This window comes from Dermatophagoides farinae, chromosome 7, assembly GCF_024713945.1.
Source record: "Dermatophagoides farinae isolate YC_2012a chromosome 7, ASM2471394v1, whole genome shotgun sequence".
Taxonomy (NCBI): Eukaryota; Metazoa; Arthropoda; class Arachnida; order Sarcoptiformes; family Pyroglyphidae; genus Dermatophagoides; species Dermatophagoides farinae.
In genome coordinates, this window is record NC_134683.1 from 4,059,909 (window position 1) to 4,077,230 (window position 17,322).

Consider the following 17,322-nt stretch of genomic DNA (forward strand, 5'->3'; position numbering starts at 1 on the left):
TCGTCGTCGTCGTCGTTGTTGTTGTTGTTAGCGTTAGCGTTAGCGTTCGATGTTTTTTTTTCAATTTTCAATGTTTACGTCTTTCACTTTCAAAGTGAATTAATAAATTATTATATTATATTTTTTTTTTCGTTCACCATTTTGATCTTGTTGTTGTCGTTTTCGTAATTATCATCTTCTTCAAATCATCATCGTCATCATTCATTGTGTGTGTTTGTTTGTTTTCGTCGAGTTGGTTGTGTCTTTATTGTTGATATAATGTTGAATTAAATTCAATAACATCAATAGGAAACAATAAAAAAAACGCAACAACCAAATGTAAGACACACACTCACCAGACCTAGACCAGTATAATGAAAAAAAAAATGTATCAAACAACCAATAAAAAACAACATTCATCATCATCATCATCATCATTTGACAATATATAAATCAATTATTCGACACCTGTTTTTTTTTTGTGTGTGTGTGTGTATGAAAATCAACATTTTGCCTGAATTTTATCTATATAGATATATAAATTTGACTTTCAACAACAGCAAAAAAAAAAAAAAAAATGGTTAACCTTATAATGTATCAAATAAGAAAAGTAAATTTGAATATATTTATCCCATTTATCATTGATGATTATCACCGAACAAATTGATCATTTATCTTTTTATTTTTTGAACAACAAATTGAAACTGAACAACAAAAAAAAAGTATTTCTGCTGTAATTGGCGAAAAAAAAAAAATTTTTTCCATTTCCCATTCATTCGTGTTTTTTTTTCTTTGCTCATTTCTGTTTCACTTTCATCATCTTCATTATTATCATCATAACAACATCAATTTGATCAGCCATTCATTCATATAATGTAACCATATTTTCTAATAATCATTGTAACATCGGATTCATCATTATCATCAACTCATCAACATTTTTTTTTAATCTCTGTATGTATGTTCAAATGTAGTCTTTTTCCATTTCTCTCAAAATTTTTCTCTCTCTCTCTCTCTATCTATCTCTTTTCTATGGATCGATTTGATTAAGAAACACCGTTAATCTCTTGAAAAATGAATGAAAAAAAAAGAGAAAAGGCCAAATTCGTTTATAGTTATGACGCAATTTCTTTTGAAATTGTTCCAAATTGAAATGAAAAATTTTACAATTTTTTTTTCTTGCTGTTTATGCTGCTAGATCTTGAAATTTGGTTTTGGCCTGTTTGTTTGTGTGTGTGTTTGAAAAACGCCCTTATCTTCTACTATAGTGGATGTCATTTGATCATGAAACTTGGTGTTATGTGTTGTTTTTTTTTTTTTTGTTTGTATGGATGGTTCCACCAGTGATATATAAATAATAATTTGCTTTTAATTTTGAAATTTTTTTTGTTGTTGTTAAAAATCTGATGTAGTTATTATTATGTAATTTATTAGTGTGTTGTAATATCAGATTTTCCTTTTTTTTCTTGTGATTGATTTCATCCCATTTGATGATTGATTGATTGATTTATAATTGAAAAGAAAATTCCGCGATTGGATTTCTTGTCAAAATTTTTTTTTGTTTCATTTTCGTTGATCATCAACAATAGCAATATTTATTTGTTGTTATCAATTTCAACATTTTCAATTAACTATTTGTTTTTTTTGGTTCGTTTTGTACATTTTTTTTTACTCTTATCCATTTTGATCGATTGATTGATTGATTGGATTGAACTGTAATGTAGTGTTTTGTTTGTTTGTGTGTGATAAGAATGAAATTTTGTTTTTCAAAGTCTATAAATGTGTATTATGAGCAAGTGTGAATGAATCTTGACGAAAAAAAAATTGAGTTGATGGTCATCATTGAATTACAGAATTTCCATTCATTTATTTATCTTTCAATGTACTTTTTTTTGTTGTCTGGTTGATTAATGCTAATTTGTTTTTTATTTTGTTTATGATTTTGAAATTTAGCCAATCAATTTTTGACATTCGAATGAAATAATAATTTTCATCATATATATATTTCGAAATGAACGAATCATCATCATTATTACCGAATGGTTCTGGTATTAATAATAATGATAAAGAATCAATAAAAATAGCCGAAATGAAGATTGAACAATCACAACAACGAGAAGATATTAGTGTAGAAACAACTGATAATAATGTTGTTACTGTTGTTGATGGATGTTTATGTGAAAAATCATCACCATCGATAATCGATAATGGTGATGTAAAACAAGATCAACAACAATTAATTACCGATAATTATGAATTAAATGATCGAAATTTGGATGCAACAACAACGACAACATCAACAACAATTAGTGATACAGCAAGTGAATCATCATCATCAAATAATTCTGATGATAATCATGATGTAAATCATCATAATCATATGGCCGGTATTATTATGTGTAATAATCGTAATCAAAATGAAAATGAAACGAACAAAATTGATCATGATCATTTAATTGATAATAATAATGGTGATAAAGGTCAACAACAACCGTCAACAATGATACAATCAACTGCCAATCATCATCATCATCAAATAGCACAACAACAACAGGTACCGTTTCCATTATTAGCAGGTGAATCATTGCAACATCATGAAACGACGAATGATTATCAAATTTTCTTGACAAATTATCGATTTTTTGTAAAAAATATTATTATTCAACATAAACGATCATCAATAATGATACCATCATCACCACAACAGCAACATTTACAAACAACGACACCATCAACAATTACAATGAATGGTGGTACTACAGCTGTTTGTTTTCAGAATGGTATAAATGGTCATGTAACAATTAAAAATAATAATAATAATAAATCTCATCTTAATAATAATAATAATAATCAATTAAATTATCTACAACAACAAAATGATCATCGTACTAATTATCATCAACATTCGAATGATCAGCGGCAAGAATTTTTTATACCAATCAATAATATTGATTGGATAGAGATACGTGACATTTATTTTCTTACAATTTATACAAAATATATTGAATCATTTGTATTGACGTTTGATAATCAAGAATCAATACAACAATGGCATAAACGTTTATGTGATATACAACAGATTGATATTAATAAATTGTTCTGTTTTCAATTCTATCGTGAATTGGCCATTGGCATTGATAATAATCATCATAATAATCATATTATTAATAACAAATTTATAAATTTGTTTTCAAATAATCAAGATGTGATTGAAAAATTATATCGCCAATCTAATCATTTGATTCATTTTGAATTTAAAAGAATGAATTTTAAAAATAATGATGATAATGATAATGATCAACAACAACAACAATCATGGCGTATTTGTGATTTGAATAAAGACTTCAAGTTCTGTAATAGTTATCCAGAATATTTTATTGTACCAGCAGATATAACAGATAAAGAATTGGAATATATTGCAAATTTTCGTTATTCAAGACGTATACCAGTAGTGGTTTGGCGTAATCGTCATAATGGTTGTGTTATAATGCGTTCATCACAGCCAGTTGTTGGTTGGTTTTTTGGCCGTTGTAATCAAGATGAAAAAATGTTGCAAAAAGTATTGAAAATATGTCAACGTGATACACAATATAATTATTATGGTGGTGGTGGTGGTGGTGATAATTTAATGATGACAACAACAAAATTGACAAACGGTGGCAATATGATTAATAGTAATGGAACTACAACACCTGCACTATACAATGGTAATGGAAATCATATGGATCATAATCAATCAATTAAAATGAATGGTGGTGGTGATGGTTTTAAATTATTGTCAAATGGTGGTAGTACGACGACAACAACAGCAACGAAACAACAACAAACGAATCATTCCACTGTTGTTGATCAAGATTCTTCAAATGATGATGATAACGATGATGATGATGATGATGATCAATCAAATAATAATAAGCTATTAATATTGGATGCAAGATCATATACAGCTGCATTTGCTAATCGTGCATTAGGTGGTGGTTGTGAATGTCCAGAATATTATACAAATTGTGATATACAATTTATGGGTTTAAATAATATACATGGTATACGGAAAAGTTTTTATAATTTACGTTATATATGTGAATCATCACAGATTGATCAATCAAAGTAAGTGGAATATTTTTGTTTGTTTTGTAAACTGTACAATTATTAATTTATCATTTATTAAACACAGTTGGTATACATTATTGGATAATACAAAATGGCTTCATAATCTAGCTAGTCTATTGAAAGCTGCCGTTGTTGTTGTTGATGCAATCACTATACAAGAACGTCCTGTGCTGGTACATTGTTCAGATGGTTGGGATCGTACACCGCAAGTTATTGCATTGGCTGAATTAATGCTTGATCCATTTTATCGTACAATTGATGGTTTTAAAATTTTAATCGAAAAAGAATGGCTACAATATGGTCATAAATTTGCTGATCGTTGTCGTAGTAGTACATTGAATATTGATCCAAATGAACGTTGTCCAGTGTTTCTGCAATGGGTTGATTGTGTTCATCAATTGGTCAAACAATTTCCACGAGAATTTGAATTTAATGTTTTCTATCTGGTAATTATTGTCATGTTTTGTTTTTGTACATTAGCATTTATTTTGATTTACTTTTACTTTAGATGAAACTTGTCTATCATTCATATTCATGTTTGTTTGGTACATTCACCTGTAATACTGTTCAAGAACGTCGTTCATATCAGGTGTATGAGAAAACAATATCATTATGGTCATATTTTGAAATGAATCGAGCCAATTTTATCAATTATCTTTATTTGCCAACGCTTGAGGTATTTATTTATTTATTTATTGTTGAATGAAATTCATGAATTTTCGTAATTATAATTTGAATTTGAATTTTTTCATCAACAAAACAAACAAAGGTATTACGGCCTTCATGTCGTGTAAAGGATATAATATTTTGGAATGAAATATATGTACCTGTATCAAATAATGGAACCGATGTAACGAATATGGCAATATCATCATGTAATGGTATTTGTAATCATCATGGAACAGCATCGACAGCAGCTGTTGTTTCATTGGCCACCAATCGATCGACTATTGCCAATACAAATAATGAACAATTTGATTGTCAACATGAAACTAAATGTCAATCACAATCTAAATGTGATCTTAATCGTTCAGCATCATATGAAAGTTTGGCCAATTTTGATATGAAACAGTCACAGCCACCACAACCACAACCACCGCCATCTACTAATTACAATGATAGAAATTTACCATCATCAATAAAACATTTTACAGATACAACAATATCATCATCATCAGTAACAATATTGAATAGACATTTAAGCGATACATGTCTATTCAAAAGATCAAATCAAATTTTTAATAATTATGCATTGGCAACAACGCCATATATGACAAATGGATTGATGATTACAGATAATCGAATTAATTGTGATAATAATGATGATGATATGGACGAAATGTCTAAACATCAACCTCCCATAATGAACGGATTAGCCAACAATAACAACAATATCAACAAACATTCGAATATGATAATGAGAATGGTTAATAATAATGGATATGATATTGAAGATTGTCATCTTTTATCATCAACATTATCATCATCACAAAATAAACCTGCTACATATGTTAATTGTAATGGATCATCAAAAACGTTGATGAATCATCAGCCAAATAATTTATCAACAACAACAACAAGTACAGATAGTAATTTGTCTACCATATTCGATATTGATGGTCAAATTATTGGTCATAATAATAATAGCCGACTACAACTGCAACAATTGATCAATTATCATAAGGTATTTTTGTTCAAGTTTTATAATTGACTAGAAACCATTTTAATTTCAATTTTTGTTTCCAATTTCATCGTGATACATTAGAATATGATCAAACGGCTAACGAGTCAATTGAATTTTAAGAAATCATAATAACTACGAAAAAAAATCCAATATGATGACAATACATTCCATAATCGAATCAAAAACGATATATAATGATGGAATGATATATACCGATAACGATCAATAAAACAAAAAAAAAAAACAAAACAAAACCACAAACAACAACTTTCTTCTCTTGAATGGAAAAAAATCCTAGTCGTAAATCTATTATATCGTGTTTCCGTTTCTTCTGTCTTTCCTTCCACCCGTCTCCCCCCCAAAAAAAATGAAATCATTTCATTATCATCATCGTCATCATCATCGTCAACACAACAACAAACAACAGTGCAAAATACCAAGTTATGGATAATGGAACATCATTTTTTTTCCTTCTTACAAAAACAAAAATTTTTAAAATTTCTTTTAGTTTTGTTTTTTTCCTACTTGTTATTATATATATTTATTGATGTGTTGTCACACACACATACACACACCTCTATTATTGTCCAAACAAAACAAATACAAAATCATCATCCACCCAATTTGTCTTTGTTATTTTCCCTTTGTCACACCTACACACACACACACCTCACTTTCTATTTTACCTTTAAATTTGTTTGTTAATTTGTGACTACTACCTATTATTATATATTACAAGAAATATTAAATGTTTCTATTTCTACTTTTAAAAATTAATTGATCATCATCATTTTATTTAAACTTTTTTTCTATGACAATTTAATCACATTTTTAGTTTTCGGATGATGGACGACGATCACTATCATCGTTTGGTTCTTCAAAATTAAGATAGATTGGTATATGGGCACGGAATCCCATTGATTTAGCCAATTGTTCATGGATACCATCAAATGGATCGATCGACCATTGTTGTTGATCATTGGTAGCAGGAAATTGCGAATGATGTTCATTATAACAACCAAGTTTTCGATACATTGAACTAATTGTTTTTCCATCTAAATTTTCAATCACAACGGCAAATTTATCATCCGTAGTCATGTAATATTTTCGTACAAACGAAGTTTTATCCGCATTTGTTATAGTCTCAATTTCAGCCAAATTTGTAATATCAATCAAATGTTTTGGAAGTTTATCCAAATAAACATCGATTCGATTCTGTTTAAGAACGTTCGGAAATTCATGGCCATGTTTACGATAATGATAAACTGCTTTCAATGGATCTTCAAAATGAATATCATTTTTACTGGCAATATCCATTGCTATTTTAGAATCAGATAAAATGTTCCAAATAAATGATTCTTTGTCAATGAATTGGAAATGATCTGAATTGATTGTTTTCATATCACGATTCGGAAACACTGGTTGTGTAGGATAGAAAAATTATTATTGATTTTGTTTGTTTTTTTTTGGCATTTAATTTAGTATAACTTACATTTTTTAAGTTCTGCAGTAAGAATTTCAACAATGCTCAATACATCATCGATATTGTTCATTCCCATGCCAATAACGATGCTGATAGCTTCATTAAGAATATTCTCATTTTTGCCAGCTGTATCACCAATTACATTGTTTAAACGTGATTTTTGACGGTCATTCAAATTGTCGAAAATCTTTTTTCCATCTATTTCAATTTTATCTGCATTGATTTTTTCTAAACATTTTCGTGTCTGTCGTTGTAAATTAACTGTACCAGAATTTCGTACTTTGCTAGTAAATTTTACATTATTATTTGGCCTTATACGATGTTTTAAATTATTTCCGTCACTAATCAACAAAGTACGTCCTTTTCGTCCACCAATTTCGATTTTTGTTGAATCTTTTAGATTGGCAAAAAGCTTGTTCGGATCATTTATTTTATTTATTGTTCGAACTATCTTTGATCTATCTTTAATCGAGCCACTTCCTTTGTTGTCAGCCAAAAATTTGTCGAATGTTTTCTGTGCATCAGCATCGGTCAATGATTTTGAATATGCCTGAATATGTTTTTCTTGAGCTTTTTGAATAATAGTAGCGGCTATTTTTGGTTGAATTAAATTATTGGTAAAGAAGAATAAACTCATTGAAAATTGTAATACGTCGAGAGGGGTGAGCTGATTATTTTTAGATTTTTCAATCAGATTAGCGATACCAAAACCAACCATAATGCTATCGACACCAAGCGTGCTGAAATTCAATATCGTTGCAAACATACGCATAGAACTACTAAATATTCGACCTTCCTCTGTGGCACCACGAACCAAAGCAGCATTGACCATTGAGCTTGTAAAGTTTAGCGGTGTGGCAGCAATACTAAACCAAAGAAAAAAGCTTTCCTTATCGGTTAAACTTTCGCCATGGGACCCTTTATCGACCAATCGATTAATGGCTCGAAATGTTCCGTAAATAGCAGAGGAACCGCCAGCGTATGCGGAACCTAACAAAACAAAGGGAGCAAGTGGTGTGAACATCGAAGCAATTCCAATGGCTCCGCATGTAAATGTTGCTGCTGTAGTGATATTATCAGCGAAGTTTAAAAAACTAGAAGAAGCCTTACAAGCGGGCGACTTTCCAAATTCAATATCAGGATCTTTGTCTGGATCGAATACGAAATTATTACCAGCACCAAAAGCAGTAAAAAAACCAAGTTTAGGATAACAATACTCAAGCTTTGGCAAGACATTATTACATTTCCAATCATTCCAATCAGAATAAGTTCGTCGTTGCATATCAATAAAAACATTCGAATCTTCATTAGCTGCTTTTGGTTGCGAATAAGATCCAGTATACATTCGGAATATTGGTAAAGGAAATTCATTTTTTTCTGTTTTACAATAAATGAATATGATTCCAACAAAAAGACGTGAAAAACCTTGTCTTTTTTCCTTGTGAACATCCAGAATAATTTTCAAAAACTTTTCGCCTTCTGTACGTTGTTCATCGGTATAACCTTCCCAAACTTCTTTAGCTTTGCTAATGGTTGGACAACCATACATGGCAAAACATATTTTTGCAAGTAATAGTTTTTCGTCCTCGGTACCGATTTTGTATTCATCATATTGACTTCCGTTGAAACTTTGATAAAACATTTTCATTGTTTTAACGGCGTTTTCTCTCCAAAATGATTTATTTTCCATTTTGTTCGTTTAAATTAGTGTTGGATTTAGGATAGCTGTACAAACCATCAACAAATGATTACGATGAATACGATACAATTTTATTCAGCGGTCAAATCAGGTTGAAACCAGATGGAAAATCAAAAAAAAAAGAATTGGGGTGTTTTTTTGTGATTCAAAAAAAAAAAACAAATAGAAAATGAAACAAAACACAAATAATTAGATCAGGATAAAAAATAAATCATATTTATATGATTACGTGTCGTGAAAAAATGAATGCAATCCATTGATTATTCCTATGGTTAATTTTAATATTTTTTTCCATTATCGTTAGAATTCCATGATATTTTGATACTTTATCAAAATCAACATCAAATGTTGATAATGTACAATGTTGTCGTCTCGCCCAATGAGATTGTATTCAATTCTCAATATAAACGCAAGGCGTTATTTGTCAATTTTGATTTCACAGGTAATATAAAAAAATCCTCAGCTATTCTTATCTCGATATGATTGAGATTGAGTCTTTTGATATGAGAAAAAAAAGACCATCCTCGATCGTAGTCCACTTTGGCACAATGGTGGCAAAATATATTTCTTTTTCCTTGGAGATAAGTCCCAAATTTTGACCATTCTCAATACCATTGTAGAAAATTTTTTAAGATGATAATCGATTATTGGAAAATTAATAGATCGTTTTATTTAAACTTTTTCATCTTGTTGTTCATCCGAATCATTGTCGGATATAGGTTGTACAAACCACCACCAATGATTGTGAGGGATACGAGAGATTTGTTCGTCGGTCACATGAGAATAATGAACAGATGGATATTCGATAGGCAAAGATAATTCCTTACAATTTTTAATATATTCATCAACCTGTACACAAGGAACTCTGTCTAAAATGGATCCATTACCAAGCTCATCAACAATATATTGAAGACCAGAACGAAAACGTTGAGCAGTTTCCACTGTATCAGGTACAAGACTTATACTCAATTGGATAAAGAATTCCTTTAGAATAGGAATGATTTTTTCCACCATACATTCAACTTCGGCACGTTCTTTGTCCCCAAACAATGGTTTCGGTTGATGAAAAGCAAATAATAGACAATTTTCCAATGTTGGACGTAGGTTTCGATTTTTTCTACTCATGGTAGATAGTTTTTGCAATTCTTTCAAAAAATTGTTTTCCATTCTATATTACACACAAAAAAAAAACAATGAGAAAAATCATAAATTAGATCTGCGGATAAAAAAAATCAAATTTACATGATTACGTTTAGTGAATCAAAATTGATTGATTATTCCTGTGGTTAATTTCAATTTTATCGTTGTTATCGTTATTGTTGTTGGAATTTTAATTTAAAAAAAATCGACAAACACCCACCATCAAAAAAAAAAAACAAAAAAGAAAAAAAACACGAGTACTTTATTTATGAATTTCTCCTTATTTCTCCCTCTCTCTCTCACACACATAAAAATCAATTGGATCAAACACCGTGTGTGTGTGTGTGAGTTTTTTTCTCTCTCACACTTTGTATGTGTGGCTAAAATCCCAAAAAAAAAAAAAAATCTAAACCCAAAGAATGTGTTTGTGATGCACACAAAACACACACTCAAATACACTGAACATTTTTTTTTTGTTTTGTTTCTTTGTTTATGAATTTTATATTCGGGAATTGTGAAAAAAAAAACAAATGAATCCATCATCAAATTATTATTCTAATCAAATGAAACTAAGGACAAACGAAAAAAAAATCAATGATTCTTGATGTTCAGTGATTGCATCCAGAGAAAAAAAAATAATAAGAACCAAATTGCTCAAACATTCTATTCTGTTGAACAGATGGTCATCTTTTGATTAAAAAAAATTTGATTTGAATATAAAATGTGATTGGTCACATAGTCATATCACAACAGCAATGACAATTGAATCATATTGAATCAATGAATTGGCATCCATCAAACCTAAATCAATCAATCAAATTATATATCGATCGATTGATCGATCACCCATATATTATTATTTTCATTTTATTTCATTGTTTCTCTTTCAATTATTATTATATATTTTATTATATTTGTGCATGTAGAACTCATATTTTTTCATCGATGTTTAACACATTCATCATTCACATTTACCACCACCGCCAACACCATAGAACACCAGTATATAATCATCATCATCATCGAAACTAGCATCATCATCATCATCATCATCCACCATCTATCGCATCGAAAAAAAAGAATCAGACATACACAGACACACATACATACATTTTATAATTTCAGACGACCACATTTTTTTTTATCATCCATCCATCGTCGTCTTCTTCGTTGTTGTTGTTGTGTTTGTTTGTTTGTCGTCGACATCCCCCATAAAAAAAAAAAAAATACATTCAATGATGAGGATCAAGTGAAAAAAAAATCATCATTTTCTCTCTCTCTCTCTCTCGCTTTCTGTTTGTGTATGTATGTGTGTGTGTATTATTTGAGCAATTGTTTTGTATATGAGTGTGAGTAAAAATTTTGTGTATGGTATTGATGGTGTGTATGTTTTTTTTCTAAAAAAAAAAAGTTTGGAATTTTTTTTTCATTCTTATTTTCATCATTGTTTAAGAATTTGATTGATTTTGTAAACACACATCTTATATATTCTTGAATTCAATTTGAAACATATACACAATCGAATATATATTATTCTCCATACAGACATTATTTGATCGAAATAGAATCGAATTGAATCGTTGTTGTTGTTGCAAAGCTGCCGTTGTTGTTGTTGATGCAATCACCATACAAGAACGTCCTGTATTGGTACATTGTTCAGATGGTTGGGATCGTACACCGCAAGTCATTGCATTGGCTGAATTAATGCTTGATCCATTTTATCGTACAATTGATGGTTTTAAAATCTTAATTGAAAAAGAATGGCTACAATATGGTCATAAGTTTGCTGATCGTTGTCGTAGTAGTACATTGAATATTGATCCAAATGAACGTTGTCCAGTGTTTCTGCAATGGGTTGATTGTGTTCATCAATTGGTCAAACAATTTCCACGAGAATTTGAATTCAATGTTTTCTATCTGGTAATTATTGTGATGTTTTGTTTTTGTACATTAGCATTTATTTTGATTTACTTTTACTTTAGATGAAACTTGTCTATCATTCATATTCATGTTTGTTTGGTACATTCACCTGTAATACTGTTCAAGAACGTCGTTCATATCAGGTGTATGAGAAAACAATATCATTATGGTCATATTTTGAAATGAATCGAGCCAATTTTATCAATTATCTTTATTTGCCAACGCTTGAGGTATTTATTTATTTATTTATTGTTGAATGAAATTAATGAATTTTCGCAATTATAATTTGAATTTGAATTTTTTCATCAACAAAACAAACAAAGGTATTACGGCCTTCATGTCGTGTAAAGGATATAATATTTTGGAATGAAATATATGTACCTGTATCGAATAATGGAACCGATGTAACGAATATGGCAATATCATCATGTAATGGTATTTGTAATCATCATGGAACAGCATCGACAGCAGCTGTTGTTTCATTGGCCACAAATCGATCGACTATTGCCAATACAAACAATGAACAATTTGATTGTCAACATGAAACTAAATGTCAATCACAATCTAAATGTGATCTTAATCGTTCAGCATCATATGAAAGTTTGGCCAATTTTGATATGAAACAGTCACAGCCATCACAACCACAACCACCGCCATCTACTAATTACAATAATAGAAATTTACCATCAATAAAACATTTTACAGATACAACAATATCATCATCATCAATAACAATATTGAATAGACATTTAAGCGATACATGTTTATTCAAAAGATCAAATCAAATTTTTAATAATTATGCATTGGCAACAACGCCATATATGACAAATGGATTGATGATTACAGATAATCGAATTAATTGTGATAATAATGATGATATGGGCGAAATGTCCAAACATCAACCTCCCATAATGAATGGATTAGCCAACAATAACAACAATATCAACAAACATCCGAATATGATGAGAATGGTTAATGATAATGGATATGATATTGAAGATTGTCATCTTTTATCATCAACATTATCATCATCACAAAATAAACCTGCAACATATGTTAATTGTAATGGATCATCAAAAACGATGATGAATCATCAGTCAAATAATTTATCAACAACAACAACAAGTACAGATAGTAATTTGTCTACCATATTCGATATTGATGGTCAAATTATTGGTCATAATAATAATAGCCGACTACAACTGCAACAATTGATCAATTATCATAAGGTATTTTTGTTCAAGTTTTATAATTGACTAGAATCTATTTTAATTTCAATTTTTTTCCAATTTCATTATGATACATTAGAATATGATCAAACGGCTAACGAGTCAATTGAATTTTAAGAAATCATAATAACTACGAAAAAAAATCCAATATGATGACAATACATTCCATAATCGAATCAAAAACGATATATAATGATGGAATGATATATACCGATAACGATCAATAAAACAAAAAAAAACCAAAACAAAACCACAAACATATGGAACAACAACTTTCTTCTCTTGAATGGAAAAAAATCCTAGTCGTAAATCTATTATATCGTGTTTCCGTTTCTTCTGTCTTTCCTTCCACCTGTCCCCCCCCCAAAAAATGAAATCATTTCATTATCATCATCGTCATCATCATCGTCAACACAACAACAAACAACAGTGCAAAATACCAAGTTATGGAACATCATTTTTTTCCTTCTTACAAAAACAAAAATTTTTAAAATTTCTTTTAGTTTTGTTTTTTTCCTACTTGTTATTATATATATTTATTGATGTGTTGTCACACACACATACACACACCTCTATTATTGTCCAAACAAAACAAATACAAAATCATCATCCACCCAATTTGTCTTTGTTATTTTCCCTTTGTCACACCTACACACACACACACCTCACTTTCTATTTTACCTTTAAATTTGTTTGTTAATTTGTGACTACTACCTATTATTATATATTACAAGAAATATTAAATGTTTCTATTTCTACTTTTAAAAATTAAATTGATCATCATCATTTTATTTAAACTTTTTTTCTATGACAATTTAATCACATTTTTAGTTTTCGGATGATGGACGACGATCACTATCATCGTTTGGTTCTTCAAAATTAAGATAGATTGGTATATGGGCACGGAATCCCATTGATTTAGCCAATTGTTCGTGGATACCATCAAATGGATCAATCGACCATTGTTGTTGATCATTGGTAGTAGGAAATTGCGAATGATGTTCATTATAACAACCAAGTTTTCGATACATTGAACTAATTGTTTTTCCATCTAATTTTTCAATCACAACGGCAAATTTATCATCCGGAGTCATGTAATATTTTCGTACAAACGAAGTTTTATCCACATCATTTGTTACAGTCTCCATTTGAGTCAAATTTGTAATATCAATCAAATGTTTTGGAAGTTTATCCAAATAAACATCGATTCGATTCTGTTTAAGAACGTTCGGAAATTCATGGCCATGTTTACGATAATGATAAACTGCTTTCAATGGATCTTCAAAATGAACATCATTTTTACTGGCAATATCCATTGCTATTTTATAATCAGAGTCAATTTTCGAAATAAATGATTTTTTGTCAATTGATTGTAAATGGCCTGAATTGATTTCTTTCATACTACGATACGGAAACGCTGTTTGTGAGGAATAGAAAAATTATTATTGATTTTGTTTTGTTTTTTTTTTGACAATAAAATTAGTATAACTTACATTTTTCGAGTTCTGCACAAAGAATTTCAGCAATGCTCAATACATCATCGATATTGTTCAATCCCATATCCTTGCTGATGCTGATAGCTTCATTAAGAATATTCTCATTTTTGCCAGCTGCTCCACCAATTGTTTTGTTACACCGTGATTTTTGACGGTCATTTAAATTGTCGAAAATCTTTTTTCCATCTGCATTGATTTTTTCTAAACATTTTTGTGTCTGTTTTTGTAAATTAACTGCACCAAATTGTTGTACATTGCTAGTAAATTTTACATTACTATTTGGCCTTATACGATGCTTTAAATTATTTCCGTCACTAATCAACAAAGTACGTCCTTTTCGTCCACCAATTTCGATTTTTGTTGAATCTTTTAGATTGGCAAAAAGCTTGTTCGGATCATTTATTTTATTTATTGTTCGAACTATCTTTGATCTATCTTTAATCGAGCCACTTCCTTTGTTGTCAGCCAAAAATTTGTCGAATGTTTTCTTTGCATCAACATCGGTCAATGATTTTGAATATGCCTGAATATGTTTTTCTTGAGCTTTTTGAATAATAGTAGAGGCCATTTTTGGTCGAATTAAAGTATTGGTAAAGAAGAATAAACTCATTGAAAATTGTAATACATCCAGAGAGGTGAGCTGATTATTTTTAGATTTTTCAATCAGATTAGCGATACCAAAACCAATCATAATGCCATCGACACCAAGTGTGCTGAAATTCAATATCGTTGCAAACATACGCATAGAACTACTAAATATTCGACCTTCCTCTGTGGCACCACGAACCAAAGCAGCATTGACCATTGAGCTTGTAAAGTTTAGCGGTGTGGCAGCAATACTAAACCAAAGAAGAAAGCTTTCTATATCGGTTAAACTTTCGCCATGGGACCCTTTATCGACCAATCGATGAATGGCTCGACATGTTCCGTAAATAGCAGAGGAACCGCCAAGGGATGCGGAACTAAACAAAACAATAGGAGCGAGCGGCGTGAACATCGATATTATCCCAGTTACTCCGCATAAAAATGTTGTTAATGCAGTAATCTTATCAGTGAAGTTTAACACCTTAGAAGAAACATCACAAGCGGGCGACGTTCCATATTCAATGTCAGGATCTTTGTCTGGATCGAATATGAAATTATTACCAGCACCAGAAGCAGTAAAAAAACCGAGTCTAGGATAATAATACTCAAGCTTTGGCAAGACATTCTTATATTTCCAATCATTCCAATCCGAATAAGTTCGTCGTTGCATATCAATAAAAACGTTCGAACCATCATCAGCTGTTTTTGGTTGAGAATTAGATCCGGTATACAATCGGAATATCGGCAAAATAAATTCATTTTCTTTTGTCTTACAATAAATGAATATTGTACCGACAAGAAGACTTCGAAAACCTTTTCTTTCTTTCTTGTGAACATCCAGAATAATTTTCAAAAACTTTTCGCCTTCTGTACGTTGTTCATTGGTATAACCTTGCCAAAGTTCTTCAGCTTCGCTAATGGTTGGAGGACCATAAATGGCAAAACATATTTTTGCAAGTAATAGTTTTTCGTCCTCGGTACCGATTTTGTATTCATCATATTGACTTCCATTAAAACTTTGATAAAACATTTTCATTGTTTTAACGGCGGTTTCTTTCCAAAATGATTTATTTTCCATTTTGTTCGTTTAAATTAGTGTTGGATTTAGGATAGCTGTACAAACCATCAACAAATGATTACGATACAATTTTATTCAGCGGTCAAATCAGGTTGAAACCAGATGGGAAATCAAAAAAAAAAAGGATTGGGATGTTTTTTTGTGATTCAAAAAAAACAAACAAATAGAAAATAGAAAATGAAACAAAACACAAATAATTAGATCCGGATAAAAAAAAATCATATTTATATGATTACGTGTCATGAAAAAAATGAATGCAATCCATTGATTATTCCTATGGTTAATTTTAATATTTTTTTTCCATTGTCGTTAGAATTCCATGATATTTTGATAATTTATCAAAATCAACATCAAATGCTGATAATGTACAATGTTGTTGTCTCGCCACCAATGAGATTGCATTCAATTCCCAATAAAAACGCTAAGCGTCAATTTGTCAATTTTGATTTCACAGGTAATATAAAAAAAATCCTCAGCTAGTCATATCTCGATATGATTGAGATTGAGTATTTTGATATGAAAAAAAGATCATCCTTGATCATGGTCCACTTTGGCACAATGGTGGCAAAATATATGTAAAAAATTTAACTTTATTCAAATGAAATCACTGCTAAATAGTGTGATCTCCACAAGATAAAGATTGTCGTGTTCTGTGTTTAGTTTAAGGGGGATAGGAAGTGTTGAATGCGCAAAAAAGAACACATTTTTTGTTAAATGATTACTCTTTAATGAAATGTCCAAAATTTTTGAAATTTACTAATGTAATTATTTACAATTCCTTGAATAATTTAACATTAAAAAAAATAAAAAATATTTATGCATCAATATGAGACAATCAGTTAAAAATCACCTGTTCAAAAAGCATGGTCGGCGTGATATCTTAAGAACCGTAGCTCAGAATTTGATAAAATTTTCAGGA

The 17,322-nt window shown here is 30.0% G+C and overlaps 5 protein-coding genes across 8 annotated transcripts in view; 3 read left to right on the forward strand and 2 right to left on the reverse strand.

Moving 5' to 3' along the window:
• On the forward strand, window positions 1-6,546 carry LOC124497017 (uncharacterized). Of its 4 annotated transcripts, XM_075732435.1 has the most exons (7): window positions 27-589; window positions 703-933; window positions 1,933-4,086; window positions 4,154-4,535; window positions 4,598-4,765; window positions 4,859-5,773; window positions 5,855-6,546. In XM_075732435.1, the coding sequence occupies exons 3-7, from the start codon at window positions 1,991-1,993 to the stop codon at window positions 5,900-5,902; spliced, it is 3,609 nt and encodes a 1,202-aa protein (XP_075588550.1). In that variant the 5' UTR covers window positions 27-589; window positions 703-933; window positions 1,933-1,990; the 3' UTR covers window positions 5,903-6,546. The 4 variants fall into 4 exon arrangements, with proteins under 4 accessions (XP_075588548.1, XP_075588550.1, XP_075588549.1 ...); XM_075732433.1 differs by having other exon boundaries at window positions 1-937; XM_075732434.1 differs by lacking the exons at window positions 27-589; window positions 703-933 and adding an exon at window positions 1,012-1,626.
• On the reverse strand, window positions 6,525-10,319 carry LOC124497252 (uncharacterized). Its single transcript, XM_047060889.2, has 4 exons — window positions 10,198-10,319; window positions 9,185-10,123; window positions 7,266-8,981; window positions 6,525-7,191 (listed from the first exon to the last, which is right to left on the reverse strand). Exons 3-4 carry the CDS (start codon window positions 8,944-8,946, stop codon window positions 6,605-6,607), a joined length of 2,268 nt encoding a protein of 755 aa, XP_046916845.2. The 5' UTR covers window positions 8,947-8,981; window positions 9,185-10,123; window positions 10,198-10,319; the 3' UTR covers window positions 6,525-6,604.
• Window positions 9,797-14,017, forward strand: LOC142597634 (uncharacterized). Its single transcript, XM_075732442.1, has 6 exons — window positions 9,797-9,905; window positions 11,022-11,475; window positions 11,641-12,015; window positions 12,078-12,245; window positions 12,339-13,244; window positions 13,324-14,017. Exons 2-6 carry the CDS (start codon window positions 11,464-11,466, stop codon window positions 13,369-13,371), a joined length of 1,509 nt encoding a protein of 502 aa, XP_075588557.1. The 5' UTR covers window positions 9,797-9,905; window positions 11,022-11,463; the 3' UTR covers window positions 13,372-14,017.
• LOC124496974 (uncharacterized) overlaps window positions 10,533-17,322 on the forward strand; it is a 27,559-nt gene continuing 20,769 nt past the window's right edge. Inside the window, 1 exon segment of the mRNA XM_075732432.1 lies at window positions 10,533-10,833. The gene's annotated coding sequence lies outside the window, so the exon portion shown is untranslated.
• On the reverse strand, window positions 13,997-16,661 carry LOC142597305 (uncharacterized). Its single transcript, XM_075732440.1, has 2 exons — window positions 14,738-16,661; window positions 13,997-14,661 (listed from the first exon to the last, which is right to left on the reverse strand). The coding sequence occupies exons 1-2, from the start codon at window positions 16,401-16,403 to the stop codon at window positions 14,072-14,074; spliced, it is 2,256 nt and encodes a 751-aa protein (XP_075588555.1). The 5' UTR covers window positions 16,404-16,661; the 3' UTR covers window positions 13,997-14,071.

Coding starts and splice junctions, on each gene's coding strand:
- LOC124497017 (XM_075732433.1), top strand. CDS start 1,991: ATGAACGAATCATCATCATTATTACCGAATGGTTCTGGTATTAATAAT. Junction 4,766..4,858: donor TTTATTTGCCAACGCTTGAG/GTATTTATTTAT, acceptor AAACAAACAAAG/GTATTACGGCCTTCATGTCG. Junction 5,774..5,854: donor AATTGATCAATTATCATAAG/GTATTTTTGTTC, acceptor GTGATACATTAG/AATATGATCAAACGGCTAAC.
- LOC124497252 (XM_047060889.2), bottom strand. CDS start 8,946: ATGGAAAATAAATCATTTTGGAGAGAAAACGCCGTTAAAACAATGAAA. Junction 7,192..7,265: donor TACTGCAGAACTTAAAAAAT/GTAAGTTATACT, acceptor CTACACAACCAG/TGTTTCCGAATCGTGATATG.
- LOC142597634 (XM_075732442.1), top strand. Junction 12,246..12,338: donor TTTATTTGCCAACGCTTGAG/GTATTTATTTAT, acceptor AAACAAACAAAG/GTATTACGGCCTTCATGTCG. Junction 13,245..13,323: donor AATTGATCAATTATCATAAG/GTATTTTTGTTC, acceptor ATGATACATTAG/AATATGATCAAACGGCTAAC.
- LOC142597305 (XM_075732440.1), bottom strand. CDS start 16,403: ATGGAAAATAAATCATTTTGGAAAGAAACCGCCGTTAAAACAATGAAA. Junction 14,662..14,737: donor TTGTGCAGAACTCGAAAAAT/GTAAGTTATACT, acceptor CCTCACAAACAG/CGTTTCCGTATCGTAGTATG.